Genomic DNA, 21,397 nt, shown 5'->3' with positions numbered 1-21,397 from the left:
TTTAATAGCTTGTAGATGGCAGAGAGAAGCGCAATTGGTCTGTAGTTTTTTAGATTGTCGGCGGGTTTGCCTAGCTTCAGTATGGCTATTATCTTAGAGCGCTTTAGTTCTTGTGGAATATTTCCAGTTACCATGATGTCTGTGAAAAATCACAGAAAAATCACAAAAAATTTACACAGTGAGAAATCATTTCTGAATTTTAACCCACCATACATATCAAACTAGAAATAGAAATTTACCGATATTCGTACCAAAAAAAGAAAAAGCTATTGGTCAACGTTACATTGATTTTTTGGGATCAAAAATTTTCAATTGCCTACCATCTACCATCAAAACAATAAACAATTATAAAAATTAAAAAATAAAATAAAACTGGATCCATGGTGATAGATATAAATTGCATGAATTAATGAACAGGTGTTAATAAGCTGAAATTTCAAATAAATTTTATATTTTTAAATTTTAGGTTTTTCTAATTGTAATTTGTCAACAGTTTGCATGTTACTATTTTAAAGTTTTTATAATTGTAATTTGTATTTAATAAAAATAACTTCAACCCTCACGTACAAGTTGTAGTCCATGTGACACACAACTTCTGTGAGAAATTGAATTTATATAAAATATGTAAATTTACATTGTAACACAATTTGTTTGTTATAAATAAACACCCCAGATTTAGCCATACGGCTCACATTCCCTCTAAGGGGAAAATTCACTCATCCCAGATACCTACGATATCAAAAGGATTGAGCTCTGGTGGGACTCTTTTCATGTTATCGAGTCCCAGGTGACTTGGTATGTTGGAGTGTCTCCCAAAAATTTTCGTTTACATCTGGACGTTACGAGAAGTACAGCTTTTTGCATGGCCTTATAGTTATGTTCATTTAGACCCAGCTGTTTTATGTTCTCTAAGAAGTTTTTGGGAATAACACCAGTAGTAGATAGAATAATAGGTACTACGTTGTATTGTTGTGTTGTTTGCCTAGTAAGTTTATTAACTAGTTAAGATCCGGTCTATTATGCGCCACTCTATTATGTGTGTAAGCAAAGTGCGGTCCCAGTAGAGGTTGTAGTTGTCACTTTGAAGCATTCTGTCAGGGACGTATTGATAATTAGGAAGATGGTCGGTTTGGAGAAGTCCTAGTTTGTCAGCTAGTTTTTGGTGGATAATCTTTCCTACTTAAGTCATGTCGTTCTTTATAATCAGTACCGACAAATGCCTGGCAGCCACCGGTAACATGTTGGATGGTTTCTTGGGCTTGCCATCCATACCGGCATTTGTCATTTTGGACTTGAGGATCTTTAACAACATATTTCAGAGTTTAGTAGAACTAAATAATTACTATTATATCTGTTTCAATAAAAGCTATATAATATAAAAAATATTACTCTTATATTACAGTTTAAAGAAAAATGGATAAAGAAACAAGTGACACATTTGCAAGGAACTTTACATCTGATAATATAGATATTAGTTTAAATACATCAAATAGTTATACATTTACTGGCCGAATAGTATTGAGAACTTTGCAAAGGAGTAAGTCTATGTCATGTGTTTCGCCAGATTCATTTTCTTCTGCGGAAGTAAGAAGAATGAGAGAACGGCTATTAAGGTAAGTGAAAAATTAAAATTCAAAATGAATTACTAATTATAAAGCTTAAATGCATAATTTCACGTTTCGGACCGTAATTTGACCTCCAAGATCGTGCTATTTAATACTGCTAGACTATTTTATGTGGAGATAATGTGAAGGTACTAGTCTACGTTGATATGCATGAAACGATTGATCACTTGGAGGACAACATTCGCCGCGTTATTGCCGATATACGATGACAAATATTTGAAAAAGTTTTCGACAATTGGACCTTCAGATTAGACTACGTCAGAGCTAGCAATGACGGGTTTATGCCACAAGTCATATTTAAATTATAATGCCAAAAAAGTATCTTTTGAATAAAGTCAATTTCATACCAATTTATAAAAATCATTTTTGTTTTACTCCATTTCAAAGTTCTTTACCTTTAAGGAAAACACCCTTTAAAAACAAAGTTATTAAGATTTATAAATTACTGCAAAAATAAGGCTTTTTGTAATAATTATAATAAACGTTTAAATAAGAGTTCTTATAAATGTATAAGAAACGTTTAATAGCCAAAAAATGGTTTGTCCCATCTTTATAATTGTTTAAAAAAAAACAAAGCAAAATTAGCTGTACGTCTTCACAAAATTCTCATCAGCTATCCCTCATATACCTTTTAAAACCTTCAACACCGTGTATAAGACCTTTCAGGTTTTTTCCCATATTGACTGGCGTATCTCCAATAATTGAAACAACAATCGGTACATTCACCAATAGCCCAGTCTGGTTAAAAAAAAAGTGGAAAAATGTTTCGCAGATATCTGAAGCTTTTAAGACATAGGTGGGGGATACTAGATGATGAATAGATGAAAAGATACTCCTAGTTTTACCTTGCGTTTTTTTTTAAGCAATAATTTATGGTCACAATTTGATTCTTTATCTATAAATTTTTTCCCTTATATTTTAAATAAACAATATTTATGTCATTTTTTTATGTCAAGAATATCTTTATTTTCTGGTTTTTTTAATTAAAATTGATAAATAATTTACAGAGATATTTGCAAAAAAGCAGTTTTTTTGCACTAATTTATAAATTTTATTAATTTTTTTATTAACAAAATAAAATGGTATTGATACATTTAAACATCAAGGAATTACCATCTTTTAGATTTGTGCGAAATTTCCCCCCGATTAGTCAAATATTTTATAAGTTATTTAATTTGTTTATCCCTAAGGCTAATTATTTAAACTATTGAGCTTGCCCTATGCATGATGCTAGACACATTCAGCAAATTTCATAGGATTCTTTAAGACTTAGACTATCTCAGAAGTTAAATGCATATTGAGTTTTCATCGAAATTATTTACAAAATAGACGTTTGAAAAAGGGGTATGTTTTTTACTTATAAACAATTGTAATAACTTCTATATTTTCCAAGCTACAGACTTGTACGTACAACCATTGGTTAGCTGGTAAAAAAGCTCACATTAAAAAATAAAAAACCTTCTATGACCAATAGGAACGAAGTAAGTGACTATTTTTTTTTAAAATAATATCTCCATTGTTTATAAACATTAAGAGGTAAAATTTGCACAAATTTTGAATAAAAATCTAAACTTTATATTGAAACTTATAGCTATAAAATGTATCTAATTTTTCGAAACGACGGTACTTGCGAAAGATCGACATAGGAAAGTGGAGAGGATATCTGTTTCAGCTCCGTTTTTTTTTTGGCATCGGAACTTTAAATTGCAACACGTAGGAAAAATTTACATTATCTCGGCTTCCTTTGCAGCTACAAGCCTCTTTTTTTATTCTGGGGTAGCTCGTCGAAATATGAATAACTACATAGTTTTCACTGGCCGGAAAATATGGGAAAACTCGGAAAAATTGAGTCCATTTGAAATTCACCCTAAATACTTACTTTTTTTTTTGCTCGAATAGTCTGTCGCAGTATTAATAATGATGACATAATTTTCACCTCCCATAAATCTCGGAAAATCCAGGAAAATCAACATATGTTTTTTCATTTTATATCAATGATGTAATAATACTTACATATTTTATAAATTAAATTTCAGGTAATTTTTTACACATTATATTATTATATTCCTTATATTAATTATAATTGTTTGTATTTTTATAATTAACAAAATTGATTTTTATTCTATTTTTCTTACAAATATGATATACAATATTAATCTAATCTGCCTTACTGCTTTGATAAAATAAGTCGATTTTTTCATCACTTGCCTTATTAAATTTTGCAATGTTTATTGAACTTTACTTTTTTTATTTTCTTTACATACATCGGTTTAAAAGTTAAAATTTGGTTCATTTACTCGACTTCACTGTCAGGTCTGAACCTTTTTGTTGCAGGTTGTTTGTCTTCACTTATTAAGTCAGTCTTTCCATACATTAACATATTAATGGGCGATCTTAATGCCAAGGTGGGTCAAGGTAAGGTAGGAGAACAAGTAGGAAAATATGGGCTTGGAAACAGAAATGTCAGAGGAGATCGATTGATTCAATTTTGCAAAAGTGAAGACTTAACAAATACCTTTTTCAAATTACCTCCTCGACGGTTATATACATGGACATCTCCACAACATACCAAAGAAAAAATAGTGAGAAATCAAATAGACTACATTATGATAGCAAGGAGGTATCATAATGCTGTTAAATGTACTAAGACGTACCCAGGAGCTGATATAGGCTTAGATCATAACCCGGTAGTTACTGTGATAGAGGCGAGACTAAAAAAGATTAGAAGACCACACAGAAAGGCACTAGATTTAAATAAACTTAGAAACAAAAATATACGACAAGAAACAGGAGAAGAAATAAATGAAAACCTCCGTTCAGTGCAGCAACAAATTAACGATACAAACAACGTTAACCAAAAATTAAAGTACATAAATACAGCTATACAAACAGCAGGACAGAAACATCTTACAAAAACAACAACAAAGAATAAGGGGTGGATGACACAAGATATACTAGACTTGATGGAACAAGAAAGAAAGATGAAGAATTACCCAGACAAATACAAAGAAATAAATAAACACATAAATAAGAGAATAAAAGAAGCCAAAGAGGAGTGGATTAAAGAACAATGTGAAGAAATGGAAACCTATGAGAAAAAGTACGATGCGTTCAATATGCACAAAAAAGTAAAAGAGATAACAGGAAGCATAAAGAAATGCCAAATAGGTAAACTTAAGGACAAAGATGGAAATCTTATTGTAGATCTAGAGAATAAAATAAAAAGATGGACACAATACCTGAATGAATTATTTGAAGACGATAGAAACAACTTAACTCAGATAATCAATGCAACTGGGCCAGACATATTGAAAGAAGAAGTAGAATACGCAATAAGAAACGCTAAAAATGGAAAAGCAAATGGACCTGATGAAATTCCTACAGAACTGTTGAAGCTTTTGAATGATAAATCCGTATCCATAATATTAAATTTTGCAGCGAGGAGCTAAAACAGTTTCGAAAAACTATGTCGATCTTTCGAAAGTAACTTCGTTTCGAAAGGTTTTAAGTTTCGAAAAATTTGATGAATTTTATAGCTATAAAATTCAATATAAAGTTTAGATTTTCATTCAAAATTTGTGCAAATTTTACTTCTTAATGTTTATAAACAATCGAGATATAATTAACAAAAAAATTGTCGCTAACTTCGTTCCTATTGTTCATAGAAGGTTTATTTTTTTTGTTAAATGTGAGTTTTTTTACCAGCTATCTAATTGTTGTACGTACAAGTCTGTAGCTTGAAAAATATAGAAGTTATTACAATTGTTTATAAGTAAAAAACATACCCCTTTTTCAAACGTTTATTTTGTAAATAATTTCGACGAAAACTCAATATTCATTTAACTTCTGAGATAGTATAAGTCTTAAAGAATCCTATGAAATTTGTTAAATGTGTCTAGCATCATTCGTAGGGCAAGTTCAATGGTTTAAATAATTAGTCCCAGGGATAAACAAATTGAATATCTTTTAAACTATTTGACGGATCGGGGGTAAATTTCGCACAAATTTAAAGGACGGTAATTCCTCAATGTTGAAATGTATTAATAATATTTTATTTTGTTAATAAAAAAATTAATTAAATTTATAAATTAGTGCAAAAAAACTGCTTTTTTGCAAATATCTCTGTAAATTATTTATCAATTTTAATTGAAAAAACGGAAAAATAAAGATATTCTTGATATATAAAAATGGTATAAATATTGTTTATTTAAAATATAAGGGAAAAAACTTATAGATAAAAAATCAAATTCTGACTATAAATTATTGTTTAAAAAAAACGCAAGGTAAAAATAGGAGTATCTTTTTATCTATTCGTCATCTAGTAACCCCCACCTATGTCTTAAAAGCTTCAGATATCTGCGAAACATTTTGCCGTGAAATCGATGATTTTTGTATAACCAGACTGGGCTACAAACACTAACACGCGATAGATCATTTATTTAATACAGTATTTTGTAAAAAGTAAAGTGACAATATTATTTTACTTATCAGATATATAATTTCAAACAAAAAACCAACGAACCAGCTCTTTAATAGATATTTTTAAAAATATTTGTCGGTAGGGAACATTTTGTTTATGAAAGTGAAAGTGACCGTTGCACCGCGGTGGTTACAGAAATAAAGAAAACAAAGTGTAAAGGTTATAACGATTTCTATTAATAATATAAAAAAAACAAATAGGTAAGTAATATATTGCTAAAATTAAAGCTTACAGCTGAAACTAATTAACTAACATAATAGCTAACATCGTGATTTTAGAATTTGTTGATTGTTTTGATTTTTAATAAAAATAATCGCTATACTCCTAGTTTCTTTAGTCCACCTAATATATTTATTATTTGTTTATATAGTGTGTTGACCAAATTTATTTAATAATTAACTGTTGGTATCTTTCCTTGGATTTGGTCTCAGAACCAAAATATTTTTCCTTATCTTTTTTCTTTTCTAAGGTCTCCTTAAACCCCAAAAAATTTAGTGGCTATCTTATCTTATCTTGGGTAATTCTACCCATCTATCTTTTTGTTTATTTCGGTGTCTTTTCTAATACGTCTTATCCTGTCATATCTTTACTTATTTCGTCCGTTGGACCCATTCCCGGTTCCAAAAGCTAGTTTCGAACCCACGACTCGCTCTCCATCAACCATCTGGCTGCTGTCCGCAGTGTCTTCATTGGTGACCTTTCTAGCACCATCCAAAAAAGGTTTGCGAGGTTACACAATTGTCTGGGACTTCTCCTCTGTGAAGACATTCGTTGAAATTTTTTTTCTCCTCTTTCATTTCGTGTGCCATAACCATGCATCAATATTTTAGTTTCAGTATTTTCTTCTTTTTTACCTAATTTTGTGTTGAAATATCCCATAATGATGGTATACTTTGTATCACTTTCTTCTAATGCTGTTATCAAATCTTCGTAGAACATTTCAACTACCTCTTCCTGATGTGTTGTTGTGGGAGCATGCACTTGTATAACCTTGATCTTGGTTTTATTATCTAGGTCTATTATAATATAAGCTACTCTATCAGAAACGCTGTTATATGTAGATATGTATGGTGTGAGATAATTTTTGACAAGAAATTCTACTCCACCATATGTTTCGTCTATTTTCCCTGTATAATATAGGTGATTTCCAGAGTTTAGATGCATGCATTTTTCGTCTCTTCTTTTCACTTCTGACAGTCCTACAATATCCCACTTTATCTTGGATAGTTCTTCTTCTAATTTGTAGACCTTTTCATCTTTAGCCATCGACTGGATGTTGTATGTGGCTAGTAGTAACTGTTTTTGTTTAGTAACTGTTATTCGTATCCATTTTGGCGCGTTTTGTTGAGCTTGTACCTCCCCCAGAATCCGTAAGGCTGACCGGTTTTCCAGTGTGGGATTCTGAGCTGCTAGCTCTACTTACCTGGGGTATCGTCCCACTTTCTTTCAAGTTCAACGGTTTGAGGGGTATATTGGCATTAAAACGCCACGATTGCCGGGTTGGTGAGTTTTCGCAGTATTACAGCCGGTTAAATAAGTATTTGATTTTAGCCTGCGAATAATATTTATTAGTATTATTATTTGGAACTTAATAAGTTTAAAAAATTTATTAAAATCCTTTGTAAAAGGTATATATTTAAAAATCCAAACGGGCTATGTTAGACAAAACGTTTTCGGAATCCATATTCCATCATCAGTATCTAGGAGTACATGAATGTAGCCACTAAATATATGGGTAAAAACCCGTTAAAAAATAATTAGTTACATTTGGTTTACAGTATTTCTTATAAAATATTAAGATGTTAAAGTTACCGTTGGATTAGGTAACATGGCGACATATGACTCCACGTGAAGTTGTTAGTTCGGAGACGGTGTGTCTACGAGGACTTTATGGAAGCAACTAAAGTCCTCGTAGACATACCGTCTCAGGACTAGCAACTTCACGTGGAGTCATATGTCGCCATGTTACCTCATCCAACGGTAACTTTATCATCTTAATATTTTATAAGAAATACTGTAAACCAAATGTAACTAATTATTTTTTAACGGGTTTTTACCCATATATTTAGTGGCTACATTCATGTACTCCTAGACACTGATGATGGAATATGGATTCCGAAAACGTTTTGTCTAACATAGCCCATTTGGGTTTTTAAATATATACCTTTTACAAAGGATTTTAATAAATTTTTTAATATATGGTATACAGCCAACTACAGGAACGTAGATTCCTTGTGGATTTTAATAAGTTTAGTTTTAGAGGCCACTGTCACAAAGTAAGGATATATCACAAAGTAGCCTCTCTTTAAGGTAGCTAATATTTAGCAAAACTTCTACTTGCAATGTAAAGTATAGTAAACACGTACTATATTGTACTTTACTTTATAAAAAATATACTAAACCAAATCTCTTTTTAGGACAAATGCACACGTAACAACGTCAAGTATAATGAGTTTAAGTAGATACCAAAAGATGACGTTATTATCACTAGCTTTGGTCGATTTTATGAGTTTCTGCTCAATGTCGATTATGGCTCCCTTTTTTCCAAGAGAGGCGTTTGAGAAAGGAATGTCTGATACAATGACTGGTTTTGTATTCAGTTTCTATGCGCTAGTCATGTTTTTATCATCGCCAATATTTGGAAAAATCGTAAGTAAACTTTAACCATAATTTTACTTGGATTTTAGATCAGCTGCAAGTAAAAAAACTGTTTTATAATTTATTTGTTTGCAACTGACAACACAAATGCATCATTATAATAATTTTACATGCCATAAAAGCCAAGATATTGCAGTGAGCAGTTCTCCCCTTCACCTTTCCGTGGCGGTATTTTACAAGTACCATCAATTTATAATATAATATAATATAATATACGGTTTATAACGTTTTACTCTCTTACTGTATAATATATATAATCTATAAGTTGGATCATAAAATTTAGATCTTCGTTTAGAAGCCGTTTAATTTTCAGCTCCAAATGTTAATAAACAATGGAAATATGATTTCCATAGTTTAGGTCTATTTTTTCACCATTTTTTCATAAAGCCTACTTAAAAGCGTATTTCTTTTGGAAATTGGTCGTAAATTTCACTTTTCTCCACTCCGGTATCTCCAGGAATCCATAGAAACAATGAAGGGTAACTAAATTTTTCTTGCTTGGTTCATTTAATTTCATTATGATTATCTGTATTAATAAAAATGAATCGGCGAAGTGTTTGTACGGGCATCACTTCAGAATGCACCAAATTAGATAATTCTTTTTTTTTTTGTCATATTATTCATTATCATGAGAAGGTTTAAGTAAAAGATAAGTTTCAAACAATTGTACGAAAAGACTTTAAAAACAGTTTTTCTGTCATATTAAATCACAACATAACTAATAGATGGTGCCATACTATGGCTAAAAAAGTTAGCTACAGCTACTTTTACAGTAGGCGCCAGTTACGAACAGCCAGCGCAAATCCTTATTTTCGTACCGATTCGATCTGAGCGCCTTTCTTACATGTTTATCCACGCTTTCAATAGCGCAATTATCCAGTTGTTAAAGAGATTTAACATGAATGATTCCAAAGGAGTTAAAACTTAAATTGAACCAAAGTTATCTTTAACAATGGATGATAGTAAGAATTGTATTGGAGATACATTTTCTTATCAGAGGCTAATTGGTAGTTTGAAGTATTTATCTGTTTTAACCACGCCAGATATATCATTTGCAGTCAGTTTTATGAGTCAATTTAACAATGTACCTATTTAATAAATCTCATTGGAAATATGCAAAAAGAGGTATTATAAGTATAAACGAGGTATAAAAAGAGAGTATATAAATGTATTGAGGTATTTAAAAGACACTATTAGTTATTTTCTGATTTATTCAAAAGATGATTCAAAATTGCAAGGTTTTGTAGATGCTGATTGGGCAAGCAATACATTAGATCGAAGATCCTTTACTGGGTATATATTTAAACTTTCTGGCTCTTTAATATCTTGGCAAAGTGCAAAACAAAGAACAGTAGCTTCATTTAAATAAATCCTATTTATCATAAAAGAAGTAAGCATATTGATGTAAGATATCATTTCTTGAGAGACTTAATATCTGACACGATCATTAATGTAAAATATATGCCTACTGATGTTATACCAGCTGATGTGTTGACTAAAGGTTTAGTTGCTGAAAAACTGCAGATTATTGAAACTGTTAGGTATAGGTAACCTATAAATTTTGTTTTATTGATAAGTGAAGGTGTTGAAATATTGATATCAACTAAACAAAATTTTAAAATTAGGGCTATATGTCATTTACAGTAAGTTAAGGTTAGTACAATGTAAACTGTCAATTGTATTTACTTTTGAAACAAAATAAAGTCAGTCTTAACTGTATACTCTACTGGTTCATTTCATTTAAAAGTTTTAACAGTTTTGAATTTCTAATTATAAAATGTCCATTTTTATGTAACAGATTTTATTTTTGTTTTTTTTTTTTAGTATCTTAATAAAGTATTTTTTCACTGACCAAAAAATAAACTTTCGCGTTTCAAATTTTATTGGCATTTTTATTGGCGTTTTACTTTTTAATTCTTAGACGGGTAGAAGAGCTATGTCATCGTTAAGAATTAATAAAAATATGTCTACGTACCTAGAGGGGGGCGGCACATTAGGGCTGCGCACCCAGGCTGCCGACTCCCTAGGATCGGCTCTGATCGCAACAAACCTTACAATACGCCTTGGTTTAGACAACAGGAAAACAAAATAAAATTCAAAGAAAAAAAGGTACCCCTATTTAAACTACAGATCACTGAAAACGCCAGAAATTTAAAATTACTACATCAAATAAGCAACGAAAAGTTTCATTTTTCGTCGTTCGTTCAAATTTTTTTTACATATTATACACCAGGGCTAAACAATTTTATAGTAATTCGTTCAAAAAAATGTTAATTGTAGAATATCACCATTTTGGAATAAAAAATTAACATTTGGTTTTTATATTAAATAAAGAAAAAAAAATTATCTTTTAACAACTTTCAATTTCTGAAATTAATTATTTTAAAATACTTTTTAGCTACCAGTATTTGGAGCAAAGTTTTTATTTATACTTGGTATATTTGTGGCAGGATTATGTAATATTTTATTTGGGTAAGTACTTTTTATGTTTTATATTTTTAATTTTAACAAAAAGTTTTTACTCCAATCTAAAATCATTTCATATTATACGAGGTATCCTGTACTTCTGTTCAAATAACGGTAATGTAATTTGTATTCAATTATAAGACGAAATAATATAAAAATTAATGAAATAGTTGCGATGATTGAAAGTAAAAGTATATATTTTGTAATAGATATGTGTAAAATAATAGTCAAAGAATGTAGTTGGTGCCAATAGTTCAGTATATTCTAATATAAGTGTTGAAATAATTTATAAAATCTTATAGGACCGTGCACCTAATTAGGTATCTAAGGCCAGACATTCTTCTCCGCGTGACAGACCTTGCCATTGACAGACAGGCATAAGTAATTTATGCCTGTATGTTTCTTTATACTTCGTAGTCACATTTGTTTGCAACCTCTCCTTTCTTGCCCTCAATGTTTGGTTGGGTAATTATTTGTGGGATTACATATCTTGTTCCTCTCAGGATATGGCCCAGGTGTCCAATTTTTTGTATAGATTGCGTAATTATCGATAAGTTATCGTAATTTACGTTAGTAAACAAGAAGAAAACTGCTTATCAGAAATGGATGTCAACGAGAAACGAGGAAGATCACAACATACATAAAAAATTAAATCGAGATGTAAAAAGAGAAGTAGTGAAAAGTAATGAGATGTGGGATCGAAGATGTACAGAGGTGGATAGGTATATGGGTGGAACAAGAGTTGGGCAAGCGTGGAAGGTAATGAAGTCTCTCCGGAAGGAAGGAAAGGAAAACTAACTCTAACTCTAACTAAAACTCTAACTTACAGTTAATAGATCTAAAACAGTGGAAACACCAGTATAAGGTCTTACTGACAGAGGATAGATGTAAATTCCAAGGGATCGAAATGGAAGAAATATCCGAACATACACAAATAATTGTGTATTATGTCGGTTACTTTACCGAGTTGGTAAAGTATGGACCAAAAATATTACATGAGATGTTGGTTCAACTATATAACAAATGCTTAAAAGGACAAAATATCCCTGATGATTGGAATGTTGGATACATCAGCTCAATATTCAAGAAAGGGGATAAACGCAAATACTCTAATTATAGGGGAATAATTGTTATCAGCTCAGTGGGTAGGTTGTACGGTCGAATCATAAAAGAAAGAATAGAATCAGAATATGAAGACATAGAAGAACAAAATGGATTTCGTGCAGGAAGATCGTGCACTGATGGTATATTCGTTTTGCAGCAGGTACTCGAAAAACGGAAGGCAAGGAACCTATCTACCGTATCGTAGATACGGTACCTTTAAAAAAACTGTTTCAAACATTGACGAAAGTAGGTCTCAGTAAAGAGTATGTGGATGCTATCGCAAATATATACAAAAATGCAAGATGTGTCGTTAAAAAAGAAAACTTTATATCTGAATTATTTCCAATAACAAAGGGGCTTAAGCAAGGATGTTGTCTATCTCCGACATATATTCAATCATCGCTAGAGCAGTGGAGGACACAAGTATCCAGAATGGAAATAGACATAGGCGATGGTAAATGTCTAACAACTTTATTTTTCGCAGATGATCAAGTAGTCGTAGCAAATGATGAGGAAGACATGGACTACATGTTTAGAAAACTAAAGAAAGAATATGAAAAATTGGGCCTTAATATGAATATGGCAAAGACAGAGTATCTTAAAATAGGAGATGATGAAGAAGATCCAGAATTAGAAATTAGAAACACAAAAACATGTAATGAATATAAATATTTCGGATCTATAATATCTAAAGAAGGCACTACCAAAAGAGATATCGAAAACAGAACACAGCAGGGAAAAAAAGCGGTAAACATTCTAAACTCTCTACTATGGTCTAAATATATTAGACAAGAAAGTTCAGATACCAGTTTAAATACACTCTGGAGAAATTTAATCTTTAAGTATTTGTTTCCACATAATATTTGTCAAGTAGAATGACTTCCTGATCGGGATAATCCCTATCAGGTACCACCTTAGACTCTGTAGCTGGTCTTATGTCAACATTAAGAAATTCTTTTATTTCTAATTTAGTTTTTCATGTAAGAAATTCGACATTCTTTGTCAAGACTTGTCCGAATATAACAGAACATCCAATCTACATATAGATAAGTGAGGCGTACTTCACAAGTTACACGTGAAGCCCCTGGGCAAAGCGTACAGGCGAGTAGACGACAGCTTTATTTAGGCAATTGTTGTGTGCATCTTCTTCCTGTTGCTGTTACATATATTCCCCAAGAGAGGGATGCGTCTGTAATTATAGGTAATATGATGCTATTCATCAGTCTGTCTTGCACTGCTAGTACTTTTTCTGGGATATCTCTTCTCTTTTTGAAGATTACCGCTCAAGCCTTCTCTGGATTAATGGATATTTCTATTCTTCTATTGTATCCAGTGCCGTCTGTAGATTTCTTACGGCTATATCCAGATTCTTATTTTTCCCGCTATTGCTGTGTGACCTGCAAAAAGCTCCGGATATTCTTGAAATGTTGGCAGTATAAATGGTGTAGAAAAGAGGTGATAGGAGTTCTCAGTGACAGTCTCTAATTTTGTATGTTAGTCCTGTATACCACACTCTGTCGAAGGCTTTGCTTACGCCCAGAAAGCCTGCTGCTATGAAATGTCGGTTTTTCAATGCAGTACTATGTACCCTGATAGTCTGAGTACTTGTAGCTCACTAGAGTGTTCTGCTGTAAATCAAAAGTGAGATTCTGGGATTAGTCCAAGCCTGTCTATTTTTGTTTGGAGTTTGGTTAGTATGACTCTTTGTACTACCTGTAGTTTTTACCTTACTTCGTCTACTACTAGTACTACTTACCTTTCTCCGTCACATTATTAATATATATTAAGAAAGATTTAGCTTTAGTTCCCGTTGTTAGTTTATATTGCGGTTAAGTCATTACGAATGAGTTAACCGTTGACATCATCTGATCTCCAAAGACTATAAACTCAAAAAGCGCTGTATCATTACAAAATCAATTGCAAAACTTTAACTGAAACTTGGAGCACGTGGGACTTCTGTAAGATAAAAATGAGTTATCTAAGAAATCATGCACACTTGGAAACTTTGATGTATCATCGCGAGAAATCTAAAGCGATCGATGTAACAAAACTGAAGAAATGTTAATATCTACACATTATAAGAGATAGTTAACTTCTTGGTACAATTTTTATGGTAAATAAAAATCATAAATCAACATCACCAGTATTAATAATATAAATAAATTGTTTCAATATATCTAGAAATATTCCAAAAGATAATAGTCATTAATCACCAATTATTTTTCCTAATATCCGTTGCGATAATTTATTGTTGACTTTATTAAAGTGATAATACTGTTTACATAAAAGATTCAGAATCTACAAGACATGCTTAAGACAACGAACGAAATATGCTACAGAATTTAGAGCCGACACATCATCAACAATAAAAAAAATATAGTATATGCATAATACCCTATAAAATTGCAATAAAGTTTATATTGGAGAAACATCTACGAAGATGTCGGGTAGATTAATATCGCACAAGAGTGACATTAATATGAACAAAGTACAAGTCTGCGCATTAAATGAACATTCATTCACGATGGGTCACACTCCAAACTATGACCAAGTAAAATTATTGGCAAGGGAAAGAAATCACAACAAAATATTATTTTTAGAAATGTTTAAATACTAAACCGGTGATAATTAATATAGCAGATGATTCAAAGAATGAGGAAGATTTAGATATGAGCCGCTGAGAGCAAAAGTGGTGTAAGTCAAAAAATCAAGTTCTTAGCAAATTAGTGCTTTACTAGAAACTCTGTACATACGAAGGTTTTTATGGAATTTGTTTTTTGTTTGGACAAGTGAATGTATAATACATTGCTCATGCTTATAGTATATATTTTTACGTAATAATCTCCATAATGGAGATTTTATTAGCCTCTCAAATGACTTACACCACTTTTTCAGTAAACTTACCTAATGGTAATGACTTACAATACTTTTACAACAAACGTGTTTAATGATTAGGTGTCATTTATGAATTGCATTGAAGTGATGTTAGACTAAATTTAGATGGAAAAAATTATACATTGGTTATGCAGACGACGCCGCGTTAATCGCCGAGACAGAAGACGAGATCCAAACATTACCACACATCTTCAATACAACAGCCAAGAAATACAACGTGATAATATCAGCAGAAAAAACCAAATGTATGACAACATCTAAATACCCACTACGATGTAAAATCGAAATTGATGGCAAGATAATAAAGCAGGAAGCCAGGTTTAGATATCTGGGAATAGATATAACTAGTTACGGAGATGTTGGAGAAGAAGTACGACATCAAAGCTTAAAAACAAGTAAAGCGGCGGGATCTCTTAATGACACAATCTGGAAGAACAAACACCAAAGACAAAACACAAAAACAAAAATCTATTAAGCAGCAATTAGACCTATATTAACATACACGGCGGAGACCAGACCTGACATATCTAAAACGAGACGACTACTAGAAACAACAGAGATGAAAATACTCCGACGAATATTAAGGAAAAGTCTTTTGGATAGGTAGAGAAGCGAAAACATAAGAGCATGCAATATAGAAGACATAAATGGATGGGTGAAAAAACGGAAACAGTGAGTGGAACGAACACATTAGTAGAATGGCAGAGGATAGGATGGTGCGACAATTTAAACAATTTAGGAGGCTAATATTAAAGAAGAAACAGGCTTTAAAGCCTACATACAATAAGAAAGAAGAAGAAGAAGTTTATTCTCTTATTTAACTGTTAAATTAATGAGTAAAGATTTTTGAAACGAAGCGCGTATGTTCCTGATTTAGACTATCGCCAAAATACCACAGACATACCACTGTGCCGACATAAGCGGCATCACTGCACGCCATAAGTCCAACACTAGATTCTAACTGTGGCGTCTACTATAGAAATATGCGATTGAATTGATAAAAAATATAGTCAGAATGTACAGTGCCAGTGCTTGGTGTTTTAATTACGTTCTTATCCTAAATATCGGAAGCCCTGTAACTCTTCCACAGAAGCCTACGTTTGCACGGATCATCGTTTGAAAACCATCAGATTAGACTAAATACTTAAGCAATTCTGAAGAGACTATATTGACAAAATTGAAGAAAAGATATGGACAAGACGTGCTAAAACTCAGAAACAAAACACTTGGATCAATAAGAAAATCACTAAAACGGTGCTTTAGTTGGAGAGAGTTGGAGCTTAGAAGGCTAAACATAACAGAAGAAAGAAGTCTTATTAAAATAAGACTTATTGTAAATAACACATAGGCAAAATACCAGCATATTCTTTCAATCCTTTCAATACCATAATACCTTTCGGAATCAGTAAATGAATTAAACTTAGTAATCTATTTTTAGGCTTCTGGAGTATATTGGCAACTATACTCTTTTTACTACCTTTTGTATACTGATACGAGGATTTGAAGCGTTGGGTGCTAGCGCGTTTTCGACTGCTAGTTACATTTTCGTAGTTAATTCTTTTCCAAATAACATTGGATCTGTTATAGTAAGTATATCAAATAGTAAGTATATAAAATATCAAACATTTTTATGTTTATGCTTTACACATACGTAGCTTAATAGCTTTTAATTCTTTGAATGAGCGATGGATTTCTTTTCAAAATCTTATAGAACCAATCTTGTGCTGCCGATTTGTTAGCGTTCCATGAAATTGGATATTTTTCTTTATTTACTACTGCCATGTCATAGGCAACTTTCTTGCATTCCGCCACTGGAAGACCATAAAACATTTTGGAACACATTAGCAACTACTCTCAGTTTATTTTCTTGTTCTACATTAAACACTTGTCAGATATTGTAGTGCAGAACATACGTTAAAGTATCACACTCATTGTCTTTTTTCTTTTTCACATATCTAGATAATGTTACGTAGTTTATATTTTTTAATTCTGCTGCCCGTCTGATGGAGTGGCCTTAACAAACGAACTCTACTGCATCTTTCATGTCAGTCTCGAGAAAAAAACCTTTATTGGTTTTTCTCTGACGATTTCGAACCATACTGGAACAAAAATAAAAATATTATTTTGATTAAATATTAATGGGGCACCTTAAAACGTTTCAAGGTGCCCCGTCGTAATATGTTTCATTGTCCCCCAAACGTCCATATTTTCTATTTTATGCCAAATTCACAAAAAACATAACAATTATAGAAATGAAAATGCATAAAAGCAATTCAGTACCTAAATATAAACGTTTCGAATAATGCTACTCAACTATAGTAAAATGCATTAACCGATGCAGGAAGATGTAAACATTACCACGTGTAGGCCTGCAACAGGGCCGCATTTGGGATTATCTTTTTGTTTAGTCAGAATATATATTGTCTTATAAAATACGAAATTTATATTTTAATTTTACAAAAGTGCTCGACAAAGAACCTGATTGTTTTAGTTGATATCCGATAATAGGAACCATTTATACAGGGCGAAAAACCCAAGAATTTATTTTTCTTGCCAACAATTTTATGTACAGAGTGCCTGCAAAAAATATAAGTTTTATTTTTAATTTCTACTATACTTAGTTGTTTGTACAATTCTAAAAAGTTTCATAATAATAATAACAAAAAAACATACTCATTACTCAATTATGTTGAAATAATATATATATATATATATATATATATATATATATATATATATATATATATATATATATATATAATTATATATAATTGTATAATTATTAATATGTCGTGACTCGTCACTGTTAAATTATCTAAATCTGAAAATTTTGGGGAATGCATATGTAGGTACTATAAATATCTCATCAGAACAAAACGTAAAGTCTATAAGCTCTTATCTTTTGAAGATATTCTCTTCGCCACATCACAATGTCGTCTCTATCTAGTAAAAGAGCGTTTCTTCCCCTACGTTTGTATTGAAAATTAAGTTTTTCAATATTCGGTAAAATGGGGTTTTCGAAAAATTTGGCAAATCAGGGTCATAGTTCACCTTCTTTAAAACCTTATCAACGGTGGGTATTTCGTTGCTCATAAAAAAAATATGAACCAGTCTTCGAATGGCATTTTTGTCAAAATCATCAATTTTGTCAAACTTCTTTTTCCGGGTCAGACATACTTTTGGTCCAGCGAATTGATGATTCGTTTTGTATTCCTTTATCACCGTAAACACACTTCTATCACAAACTCCAACTTTATTAGCCACTTTTTTCACAATATCTTCAACCACCAACCCGGGATTTTCTTGTCTTTCACATTTAAAAACATTTAAAATGATTTCTTTAACTTCAACGCTAAGAGGGCTTCTTTTACTTCGTTTTCGAGGAGGACTCCATGTATTTTCAACCAATTCATGAGCAGAATCAGTGGATAACATTTCAGTTATTGAAATACGTGGTTATTGTTACAGTAATCACAATCACGTATAGATAGGGTCGTGATACAAATAAAAATATATACTTAAATAGTTTTAAATCGCACAACAAATAATTGCTAATTCAACATTAATAGCATAAATATAATTTATTGTCCTTTAACCATCAAGATGACTAAAAATATACTCACAAATCGATTCAAATTACAAAATTTCAATACCGCAATATAATACCTACTTAAATCGTGTCCGAACCTGTATGAGTTCCGACGACGTCGGCAGTAACGAAATAAAGATGGACATTTCGGTTCGTTTTTAAATATTCTTGAAGAACTGTTACTGCATGTATGCATAAAATATTCATTAATTTTATGAATAGGATTATTTTTTTACTTACTATGTATTCAGTGATAAAAATAATTTATATACTATGCAATAAATACCAATAGTTGAGAAAATAAAAAAATTAATAAAGTGTCATAATTATACTGTTACTTATCGGAACGAGTTAGACTCATTTGGAACATCTTTAACAATCATCTGTTAAATTTATCTTTGTTTATATGCCCTGCATCGCTTAATGAAAGTAGGTATAGATAAAATATTGCAGTTTTTACCTTAAAATCAAACGATGTCCGCACGTAACAATTTAGTTTTGTCACACAGAAGCACAATTTTCTCTGCCGCGTCCAAACTACAACTGAGATTAGAACAAACTACAACCTACAACCAAACCTATCACGAAACAAAGATGACTAGTACTGGTGTCGACCGAAGCGCCACTGGCAGTAACAGGTTCTCATTTACCCGTCAGAAGTTGAAATACGAACAATGTTTCAAGGTGCAACGTGCCCCGTGCTCCCCTATATACATATTAATATAAGTCCAATATAAATACATCAAAATAACATTGTATAATTTCTATTTTTATTTTTCATATCAAACAATTATATTTTAGGGCATTTTAGAAACTTTCGTAGGACTGGGAATGAGTACTGGTCCTGCAGTAGGCGGCATACTATATTCGGTATGTACAAAAAGTCTATTATCGATATACTTACTACAATTTAAAAAAAGGATATGTGATAAATTATTACTTTTTATAAAACATAATTAATAATTATTAAAAAGGATGTATCTTTTACATTACTTTCTAGATAGCTCGGTGGATTTAGTGTGCCATTTTACGTTTTGGGAGTAGCAATGGTTTTCATAGGTTTAATCAACTTATTGCTGTTACCAAACGTTGAAGGTAAGAAACTCAAATTTTAAATTATTCTTTTATGTACTAATATTGGTAATATTGCTTTTCTATTCTTCTTCTTATATTATTATAACTTAATTGGACCTTGACCCCGGCATTGCCGGTCCAAGCCCGGTTGAGAAATGAGGAGGGTGAACGTTTCGTAGGTTATTGATCCCTACCCCTTGTTATTAATTTTAAAGCGTACAGACACAGAATGTGCTACGTATGCTTAAAAGGGAAGTTCTTTGATTTTAGTTTGAATAACGGACATACTCAGAATAATGACAAGCAAGAAAATAAAAAAGACCAGTTCTTCGAAAACCTAGAACAAATATTTTCAAGCTGATCCAGAAATTACATTAAAATAGTGCTAGCTGACGTATTACAACCAACGAACTTAAATATATAGAAAGCTAATAGAGAGTAACATTGCGATCCCTGTGAGAGCATCAACGTTTGACAGGTTGCCGCCGAGAAGCCTACTCCTCTACCACTCGTCTCCACTTCAGGCACGTCTTACAAGCATACGTTTAGACTGAGTTTGATCGTATTGAACTTGTAAAACCACCTGCAGAGGTTATGAGGAACGAAAGAAGAGTGGTCCTACAAGAGCTCGTCTCAGATACTAGGAACGCAACCCTTTAACCAGTGCGACTTATAGTCGCCCTCATATCGACTACCGACACCTCAAGCGACGGCGAAGTTACTGTTCCTGTCCTGTGCTCGTTGCTGTGATCTCCATACCTCAAACGACGGCTCACCATCTTTCATTCCATCCTATTGGTCTCCTTCTACGACTGGTAGAAACCAGCACCCTAGCGGTATTCCTTTCGTTCGTTCGCGGAACTAGAAATAAAAAATTGGAAATCTATCAAATGTATTTTTAATCTTTTTTAGACTGTGATAGTATGACAAATAAAACAACATCTATGATGAAACTAATTAAAATTCCAGCTGTAATTGTGACTGGTCTTGTTGTTACTGTTGTATCCAGCGTTTGGGCGTTTTTGGAACCAACTTTAGAACCACATTTAAGAGATGTAAGTGATTTAATTGCGTTAACTGTCATTTTATGAACTTTATAATTGATTACTTAGAATTGTACACGGTAAAAAATTTATTTACAGGCAACATTTATTTTTGGAATCAGTTACGAATACTTGATATAGGTATACTTAAAATTTAGTTATGTCAACTTTTACAAAAATGTAAAATTCGAATATCGAATACTTTGTTATTAGTTGAACGGTTTTCTAGAAACGCACAAAAAATATCTTGATTAAAAAATAAAGGCTGCCTTTAGTGTAGTATTAAAAATGGCTGTATTACTAAAATTAGGTATTTGAATAATTCTTAAAATTACAGAGTTCTGTAAAGAGTTACGATACAACTATAACTAAAAGTTTTTTTGTTTTAACACCATGATCAATGGGCAAATCACAAACAGCTGCACCACAACTGGATGCTTATATAGTCAAGTTTGTTCTGCAA

The 21,397-nt window shown here is 31.8% G+C and overlaps 1 protein-coding gene across 3 annotated transcripts in view; it reads left to right on the top strand.

Annotated features, from left to right (window-relative positions):
* The window catches only part of LOC140441828 (MFS-type transporter SLC18B1-like), a 52,647-nt gene that overhangs the window by 6,263 nt on the left and 24,987 nt on the right, over positions 1 to 21,397 (top strand). For 2 of the 3 annotated variants that reach the window (XM_072532766.1, XM_072532767.1), the window contains exons 2-8: positions 1,403 to 1,613; positions 8,523 to 8,754; positions 11,162 to 11,235; positions 16,667 to 16,814; positions 19,619 to 19,687; positions 19,822 to 19,912; positions 20,804 to 20,946. In XM_072532766.1, coding sequence (XP_072388867.1) covers positions 1,414 to 1,613; positions 8,523 to 8,754; positions 11,162 to 11,235; positions 16,667 to 16,814; positions 19,619 to 19,687; positions 19,822 to 19,912; positions 20,804 to 20,946 — 957 coding nt within the window. In that variant the 5' untranslated portion in view covers positions 1,403 to 1,413. Of the gene's footprint in view, positions 1 to 1,402; positions 1,614 to 6,042; positions 6,306 to 8,522; positions 8,755 to 11,161; positions 11,236 to 16,666; positions 16,815 to 19,618; positions 19,688 to 19,821; positions 19,913 to 20,803; positions 20,947 to 21,397 lie in introns of those variants that run through there. The other variant, XM_072532768.1, reaches the window with a different exon arrangement.

Source organism: Diabrotica undecimpunctata, chromosome 5 (genome assembly GCF_040954645.1).
Source record: "Diabrotica undecimpunctata isolate CICGRU chromosome 5, icDiaUnde3, whole genome shotgun sequence".
Lineage (NCBI taxonomy): Eukaryota > Metazoa > Arthropoda > Insecta > Coleoptera > Chrysomelidae > Diabrotica > Diabrotica undecimpunctata.
This window is presented reverse-complemented; position numbering and strand designations above follow the sequence as displayed.